At 47.5% G+C, this 8,878-nt stretch overlaps 1 protein-coding gene across 1 annotated transcript; it reads right to left on the bottom strand.

The window, feature by feature from the left end:
* Nucleotides 1-21: 21 nt before the first annotated feature.
* PSMD13 (proteasome 26S subunit, non-ATPase 13) lies at nt 22-8,362 on the bottom strand. The gene is made up of 13 exons (XM_083839510.1): nt 8,139-8,362; nt 7,944-8,022; nt 7,058-7,092; nt 6,921-6,976; nt 6,508-6,551; nt 6,168-6,254; nt 5,699-5,870; nt 5,148-5,227; nt 4,938-5,063; nt 3,972-4,034; nt 2,945-3,025; nt 1,612-1,728; nt 22-847 (listed from the first exon to the last, which is right to left on the bottom strand). Exons 1-13 carry the CDS (start codon nt 8,231-8,233, stop codon nt 752-754), a joined length of 1,131 nt encoding a protein of 376 aa, XP_083695636.1. The 5' UTR covers nt 8,234-8,362; the 3' UTR covers nt 22-751.
* Between the last annotated feature and the right edge of the window lie 516 nt (nt 8,363-8,878).

The following is an 8,878-nucleotide window of genomic DNA, read 5'->3' as shown; positions in this document are numbered from 1 at the left end:
AAGGCACAACCAACTACAAAAAAAGGGAAGGCAGAGACGTTTATTCCAGCAATACTGCTGCAACTCACTTTAGCACAGAGTGTTCATAAAAGACAACAACCCCCAGAAGTATATAAAACCAAATCCACTGAACGGTAATCCTGGAAAAAACCCTTTGATGGAGTAAACACTCCCTCTACTGCAAATGAGGAGGAGGGGTTGTGGAGAAAGAGGGCGAAAAGAGAAAGATGATTTCAGCAACGCTGCCTTGGGGCTGCTGCAGGGGCATAGAGGGAGAGGATACCAGGGAAGGTCACGCCCTCCTAAGGCCAATACCACTACGTAATACCACATACAATGATCAGGCACCTCTCTAGCACGCTTTAATAGAGGAGCTTCTGCTACCCCTTTACCAGGCAAATAACCTCCACCCCTGTAACATGCAACCAGCATCATCCTCCCGCAACAGCTTGATAGCAAAACCGATAAATAAACCACTGTGGAGCCTGTGTCCACTTTTTTACAAGAGCAGGATGGGAGCTCTCACGGTCAGTGCCACTAATGGTAGCGCGTAGGGAAATCTTGACTCCAAGCACCAAAGGGTTACACTGCAAAAGGCCACTTACTCCTCCGACCAAGCATCAGAAAGCTGCTCTCCCCTCTGCCCGCCCACCCACCCCCCTTCCATATAATTCAGTACAGAGTCAGTGGTCTGAGTGCTGCTAGTAGCAGCAGCAGCAGAAGTTACTGTCCCAGGGTAGTGCAAGGGCTTCTATGTCAGGATGTCGTGCGCTTGGTGCTCCACCAGCATCTCCATGCTCCTCACATCTGTGCACCAGAACTCTAGGCGATCTTTCATCCCTTTGATCTGGAAGACAAGTCCACAGAAAGTAACTTTGCTGCTCCCTCCCACTAGAACACCAACATTCACTGTTAAGGACAAATGCTTGAGATCTCACCTTCTCACAACCCCATGCATCTAGAAAAGACACTGCCTAACATCTCTTAACATCAAACCTATGGTATTTTAAATTAAACTGAAATGCACAACAGGAATTGTTTGCAGCTATTATTCCATGTATGTAGCGATTTTGTGTGTGTGTGTGTTTCTCAAAAGGTAAGGGCACTTTATACTGTCTCCCAAAACATTTATTACGAAGGTGCTGAGCTTCTCAAATTCATCTTCTTTACCACCCTGAACTACTCTCTTCCCAAGACAAGGCTGTCACCTACAACCCAGGAACACAGCATTTTGTTCCATGCACTTGGGTCTGAAGAAGCCATGTAAACATCTGCAGCCTTCTGTAGCATACTGTCATCGCATTTGTGTTTCCTGGTGGTTTGTGTGGTTTTTGAGAAGTGTTGCTAGTAGTTTATCGCCTGACAGATTTGTAACCAGCTGCTGCAAAACAGACACAAGATGCACTATATACTTAAGGTAAGAGCTAAAGAAGGCAATATAAAAAGGATGGAGGAAAAGCTGATATACTTCTGAGCTCCTTGAACAGCTTCAAGAAACACTAGGGAGACATTCTCGGCTAGTGACCCTTCCCAGTTGTTACTTTAGTTTCTGGTCACCTCAGACACAAGAAAACAAGTCAGTACTGCCATAGTATTCAAGCTGGTCATTACCTGCTGTAAATCCAACACACGTGGTTGTACCCACGTCATGTGCACCCTCTTATCCACTTCATCAATACTGCCCTTTACCAAGCCTACTGAGAGAGCCTTCATCACCAGCAGTTCCACCTTAAAAAGAAAAAACTCATCAAGAACACAGAATCATCCGCTTTTCCAAAGATAGATTAAATTCTTAAATGGATCTAGCCTGCGGAATTCTTTCTACATTCAAAAAAAATCAAGACCACCTACAGTCTCTCACACCCATCTTCTAAATGAAATAACTTATTCAGTGGATGAAGAGCTGTAGGTGCTCTGCACCCTTCTTTTAGCAAGGCACTCAACAAAACCTTTTACCACATTCTTGTTGACAAGCTCGTCAAAGCATACAGAGGGACCGCAAGATGAGTGAAAGAATCTGCTACACCTCCAAGCTCAAAGGGTAGTGGTTACTGATGCAGAGCTGAATAAACAGCTAGTTACAAGCAGAGTTTCTCATGCATTGATACTGGGTCTGATACCAGTTAATTATATTTGAAATCAGGAGCATTACAAATCTGCAGATGAAGCCAAACTGGTAGGAGAGGTAGATAAGCTAGAAATAAGAGTCACTCTAAAGACAGACCTCAACAGATTGAGCTGACAAGAACTGCGTGGAGTACAACGAAGACAAGCGCGAGGTCCTGCACCTGAGACAGAAAGCTTCCCAGCAGCAGCACAGGCTGAGCTCTGGCTGCAGAAGCCCTGCTGAAAAGGAGGGGACTCGCAGCAGGGACAGCGAACTCGCACCTCCTCGAACATACCTGCAACACTGGGTCCTGCTTTGCACCACCCCCTTTTTAGTTTAAGTCAGGCAATGCAAAACTGGAGAGTACAGCAAAGAGCCACCAAGATTAGGAGGTGGAGAACCTGACATAGGAAGAAACTGGATTTGTTCAGCTTCAATAAGAGAAAGCTTGGGGAAATCTCATCATTGGCTTCCAAAACTTAAAAGGCAGTAACACAGAACATGGAGGTACCGTTCTTACAAGGACACATGAAAAGACAAGGGACAACAGGCAGAAGTTGCTTCAAAGGAATTCCACCTGGATTACAGAAAAAAAATCTTCACTGTGAGAAAAATTAAGCATCAGTGACACGGTGGAATCTCCCCTCACTGGATGACGAAGAATCTGCCAAACTCACTTACCACGAAACAGGAACAATTCCTCGCAAGAACAGAGTTCTCCAATGCACAAGAGCAGGGGAGAACATTTATACTTAGAGTTCAGCTATGGGAGTAGACCTATTCAGAAGCTTTTAGAGCTTCCAAACTCAGATATCAAAGTGTCAGACCTGAACTCACCTCATTCACAGTGACTTTGGCACTCTTAGCAATCTCTTCAAAAGTGAGTTGCCTGTGATTGGCTGGTCGGGTGAAAGTCATCTGAATTCAAGCAAACAAAACAAAAAAATAAAGCCCCATAGTTTTATTTCCCCTCCACACACAGGGTGCACAGCTTTCATTGCACCACCCTGCTGGGCGCTCAACATGCAGCGCCAACTACATTCCTTACATTTAATCAAAATACTTCAAATAAAAACAGATTTACATCAGCAGAAAGGAGCAGCACCCCTCACTCCTCCCTCCACACACCTAGATTCTCTAAGCATTTCTTAGACAACAAAATCTCCAAATAAAGTAGATCAATCTGTGCTTGAGTGTCTCGGTGCCCACCAAATTCCTGGCATAACGCAAGGCCTAGAGGACGTAAGACTAGTTCACAGTAAGACACAAGAAGTGGAATATATGCACACACACCAGTGCACAAATATATAAATATACATTATACTTCAGATACTCAATATTTTAAGTTTTTGAGAACAGATCCAGAGCCATGGAGGATTATACATCAGTATTATTTGGTAACAATAGAGCCAAAGCCTTCCAGGAAAGAAATTGTTTTAAATATTTAGGGTTGCCTCTAGGGGAAAGAATTTTCAGGCCTCCTGAAATTAAAATGTTAACTGTGTTTACAGAAGTCTTTGTTATACTAGAACTTTTATATTTGAGCAGTTTTTGCAGATACTATTCTCAGATACAAAGGCTGCACCTTACTTCCCCACCTCCACATCCTGCCTGAAAGAGCACACCCTTCACACTGCAAACAAGTAGTAGCTGAAGACTCTTCCTAGCAGTACTTGCTTTTTGGCACCACCTAGAGGCAAAACTTGCAGTCAACAACTAGTTATAACCCCGAGGATCTGTGAAACAAGTAAATCCAGCAAAGAACACACCACTTTACAGTGCTACCCCCATCAAAAGGCAGTTAGAGCAGTGCCTTTCCATTTCCCACATTTAACATGTAACAGCTCTCAGCTCAGCTGCTCACCTCCATAAGACATAAAAGCTGAATCTTCTGCAGCAGAAGTGCTTCATTTGCAGCCAGATCTGGCTGTGAGAAGATAAAATGAAACAAGTTCATTAGTACTTATTTCCCCCCACACACGGGAGCACGCTGTACACTGAAGGAAGCCACTTGGCGACCCATTATCCTCATTTACAAGGGAAAGACACCATTACAATCCACCTACTGCTTGGCAGTGGTTCCATAAAACAAGTCTTGAAAACTGCACGCTTAAATGGGCTTCACAAGATGGGCAACCTGCTACTAAATGGCCACAGCCTTGTAGAAGCAGACACATCACCCTGCAAAGTACTGCCGTGTCGATAATCATGGAATCAGAAAATCCTGAGTTGGAAGGGACCCACGAGGACTGTCAAGTCCAACTCGTGGCGCCACACAGGGCTTCCTAAAAACTACACTGAGCACAAGTCCTGTGAGGAGCGGCTGAGGGAACTGGGGGTGTTTAGTCTGGAGAAGAGGAGGCTCTCTACAGCTACCTGAAAGGAAGCTGGGGGGAGCTGGGGGTAGGCCTCTTCTTGCAGATAACCAGCGATAGGACTAGAGGGAATGGCCTCAAGTTGTGCCAGGGGAGGTTCAGGTTGGAAATGAGGAGACATTTCTTCTCAGAAAGAGCAGTCAGGCACTGGGACGGGTTGCCCGGGGAGGTGGTGGCATCACTGTCCCTGGGGGTGTTTAAGGAAAGGTTGGACCCGGTGCTTGGGGACATGGGTTAGTGGGGAAATTGGTGGTAGGCGGATGGTCGGACCAGATGATCTTGGAGGGCTTTCCAACCTGAATGATTCTGTGCTTCTATGAAAGAAGCATTGCTATGCCATAATTAAAATTACACCCGTGCAAAGATTCAGGAAATTTAACCCAAGTTATAGGATCTCCTAAGCAAACTCTATAAACACCAAGCCTAGCCTTACGCAACGTAACTCGTTCACTCACCTGCTGTCCCCATGCTGACTTCAAAGCCTGAAATGTCTCTACATTACCACTGTTGAAAGCATAAAGTGTATCGATCAGCCACTGCCTGTCAGTGTTTCTCAGGGACTCCAGAACAGGGTGCATGAGCTGCAGAACACAGGCAAGGCAGTGTTAACAGGGTAAAATCAACTCGTGGTACTTAAGAACTGAAACAAAGCAGCTGCAACTTACCAGCTCCCCAAAGTTATAAACACCTTCTCCCAAGAGCCCCGCCAGCCCCAGGGTAAAGGCTCTCTCCTGCTGCTCTGACACTGCAGGGAAAAAAAAAAATTACAAACCACCCTCAAAACAACAGAAACAAAAATCAGGATGAAGCAGCAGCCTAAGACCCATCACCCCTTCCCTCACCCTCCTCTCTGCGTCCGTATTAAATCATCTCCAGCCTTCCTCCTCCTCATCTACTCCCAAGACCATTACTGCAGGCTTCTGAATTTCCACAGCAGTGGCACAAACTGGCTATTTTTTAAACCTATTTTGAAGATTTTGGGGAACTCGAAAAAACTATCCCTTCCAGTAGAAGCACTACCCCCTGTCCCCAGCACTTCAATACACTTCTGGGCCGAATCCTACTCGGGCGTTCTTCTGGTGTTCCCCCTTGATCCTGACCCAACAACAACAGATTCAAAATCATGTTGAGAAAACCTTTTCTCTGCCAGTGCAGTTATTTAAAACGGTAAAACAGAACGGAAGTCGGGGCTTTCTGTGCCTGGCAAAGGAGTTACCTGGCAGATCTTTGACATCGATGCATCCCAGGAAGCGCAGAGCATCCTTGTAGTAAGAGGCGTGGTTCCCAATCGTCTGGTAGTACTTGCTGGAGAGGTCGTAGAAGCGGCTGTGAACTGAAGTCACCCCAGGGAGATTGTTCAGCATCTCCTCAACCTCCTCGATGGTCTCCTGGAGGAGAGCAGGAAGCCTGTTTGTTACAGGTAAGGGTACAACTCACCCGCGTCCACCTCCCAGTTTACTGCTAAGGGTTTGGCACTCCTGTTTGTTCCAGAAGTAGCACCCATTCAGCAGTAACGCAGATGAGGCCACTGCCAAAGCCAAGAGGATGAAGGAAAACAACGCAGGAAACGAAGTACTGCAGTTCAGTCCTTGTGAGCTGAACGTCACCAAGGACCCTAAATGCTGCCGGTTCCGCGAGGCTCTGAGTTGTGACCTGCAATACACGAAGAGCTCTCCTCTTCTCACCTTTGTGACCTGCAGGTCTCCGATGTTCAGCTTCAGGGCCCCAATGGCCGTTTTACACAAAATCACAGCTTCATCGCTGCTTTTTACCTGCAGTTACACGGAGATACACAGTTAGAGAACGTCACCACCCCAGCCAGGCTGGCTCCTGACACCTACAGGTAGTTGCATTTCATTTGTTAACAGGCTCCTGCCTTAAAACACAGCATCGTTCGCTGTAGAGAGCAAGTGTTCTCCAGCACAGGTCTCAACACACACAATCTGCCTCTTCAGCTGTACGATAAGTTCAAGTGCAAAACAATTCCTGAAAGCGAACCGCTAGAAAGGGCAGCCTCTAAAATACCTTTTCTCGAGTCTTCTCCAAAAAAGTAAGGGCCACAGCGGGATCTGCAGTGGAGGAAAAAAAGCAGCAATATCACGAATTTCAGCAGAACTAAATCTCAACCTTGAAAAAGATCCTTTAACAGAATTCCAGAAGACTGGAATATTTTTTCCTAGCGTATTGCTCAACCCCCCAGAGGTGCCACTGTCTGTAGGCCAGGCTTTCTGCACGACAGCTAATTCCCCAACAAAACAGCGGTACTACTGCTCTCATGCAGCAGCAATTATTTCAGCTCTTCCTGCTGGTGCTTCCCTTTCCAACATAACAGGGACACAACAGCTTAGTGTCGGATATTTAGCCATTCCTATTAACTGGTTACATTTCATAGTCATCACTTCTTAAAAACACTGCAGGCAGCGGGTATAGTCACCTACCTGTCATCTGCCTCACTACATGAAGAATGATCTCTACGAGGGACAAGGGATTCACCCTGGAACAACAGAAAAGTCACTGCCACAGGAGTCGTGGCCAAGTGCACATTACCTGAAAACTTCCAGGCAAATGAACTCACCTGTGTTCAAACTCACTGATGAAGTTCTCATAAAGCTGTGGGTACAAAGATATTGGCAGTCAGGGTGAAGTTATATTTCATTTTACCTAAGACATTTAGCTTTCGTTGCATTCCTATGCATCCCTTCAACAAAGCAGTGGGCATCCAGCAGAGGAATGCCTACGGCACACAAAATTCAGGAGCCCCAGGTTGCTTAGTCTGGATAATTTCATCTGTCCTGTCTCCTTCCACCTGCAAGGCACGATTCAAGAACCTCGTGAGCTGGCAGGTCCTGCAGCACAGTGCCTTCCTGCTACGGACGGGCCTGGTGCACGCCTTCAGTTACCGCGGCACAACCGTCACCTTCCTGAACACTTCCAATCTCTCTGTACGCATCCTGAGGAGCCTGCACCTAGAACCTAACAGCTCTTTGTCACGGAAAGAAGTACAAAGTAGGATTTGGATGGAAAAACACAAAGGAGAGGGAAAGCACACAACTATTCATGCAAGTGGTTATCTCCAAAAACAGAAAAACTTCCCAGAGAACACGTGAAACAAACTACCGCATGACTTGAAGCAATTGTGAGCGTGTGACAACTCATGCTGTGTTTGGGATTGTAACTCTTGTATTATGAAAGTAAAGAGACTCCCTCTGCACCCCCACAAAAATCTGAAGTGCCTGGAATTAAGACAGCGTTGTCCTGAAGCTCCTCACACTAACACATTTAATCTCGGCAGGTTTTTAATACGTTAACCAAAACCTGCGTGCTTCATAACCCCCCCCAGATTGAATTCACCCAGCTCAGTAATGCTCTGAAGCCCCAGAGCTCTTGTGATCGGTACAGTAACGCCCCTGCCGATCCGTCACGGGCAGCAAGAACCCCCCCGGGACACCCGCGTGCCTCACCTTGATGAGCCCATCTCCCTGGGCGAAGCACGGGTCCTGAACGAAGTCCAAGACCTGAAGCGTCAGCTGGTGCCACAGCCTTTAAAAACCACAGAGCCGCTCAGCACCCCCGCGCTCCGCACCGGCCCCGCGCCGTCCCTCGCCCCCCACGCCCGACACTTCCCCCATCCCCCCCGGCCCCCCCCCGGGCCTCACTTCTTGTTGTAGAGCTCCTCCAGGCGGTGCCACACGGCGGCCTGCCCCGGCCCCGAGCTCTGGCTCTGCTGCAGGAAGCCCGGCACGTCCTTCATGGCGGCGGCGGCCCCGATCCGAATCCCGATCCGGATCCCGATCCCAATCCCGGCCCCGGCCCGCGACACCGACACTGACCGGGGTAGCACCCCGCCGGAAGTGCGCACTCACTTCCGGCCCCGCGCAAGGCACGCTGGGTAGCCCCGGTAGCCATGGCAACGCCTCAGGCCTAGGCCAAAACAACGGGCGCGCAGAAAGGCGCTCACTTCCGGCCCCGCGCGGGGCACGCTGGGTCCCCCCGGTAGCCATGGCAACGCCTTGCTCCCGCCTCCCGAAAAATAAAACTATTAAAAAAAAACCAAAACACTAAAAGCACTCATTTCCGGCCCCGCGCGGGGCACGCTGGGGATCGCGTCGATAACCGTGGCGAAGCTGGGATTTAGTTGGTTTTTTTTCCCTGCTCCTAAAAAAATAAATCAGAATAAAAATATAAAAACACACAGGCCAAAATAAAATAAAATAATAAAATAAAATAAAAAGACGCACACGAAAGCACTCAGTTCCGGCCCCGCGCGGGGCACGCTGGGGATGGCCTCGACAGCCGTGGCAACAATTTATTTTTTTTCTCCCCGCTCCTAAAAAATAAATCAGAAAAAAATAAAAACACACGCCAAAATAAAATAAAATAATAATAATAATAATAA

Source organism: Anser anser (assembly GCF_964211835.1).
Source record: "Anser anser genome assembly, chromosome: 5".
Lineage (NCBI taxonomy): Eukaryota > Metazoa > Chordata > Aves > Anseriformes > Anatidae > Anser > Anser anser.
The sequence above is the reverse complement of the archived record's forward strand: the minus strand, read 5'-3'. Positions and strand labels throughout refer to the sequence as shown.

Bases quoted from the DNA above. Each gene is read 5' to 3' on its own strand.
- PSMD13 (XM_083839510.1), bottom strand. From the start codon at position 8,233: ATGAAGGACGTGCCGGGCTTCCTGCAGCAGAGCCAGAGCTCGGGGCCG. The intron at 1,729-2,944 runs GTGAGTTCAGGT...TTTCTTTTTAAG, and splicing joins CCAAAGTCACTGTGAATGAG to GTGGAACTGCTGGTGATGAA. The intron at 848-1,611 runs GTAATGACCAGC...CTTGTCTTCCAG, and splicing joins GTGTGTTGGATTTACAGCAG to ATCAAAGGGATGAAAGATCG.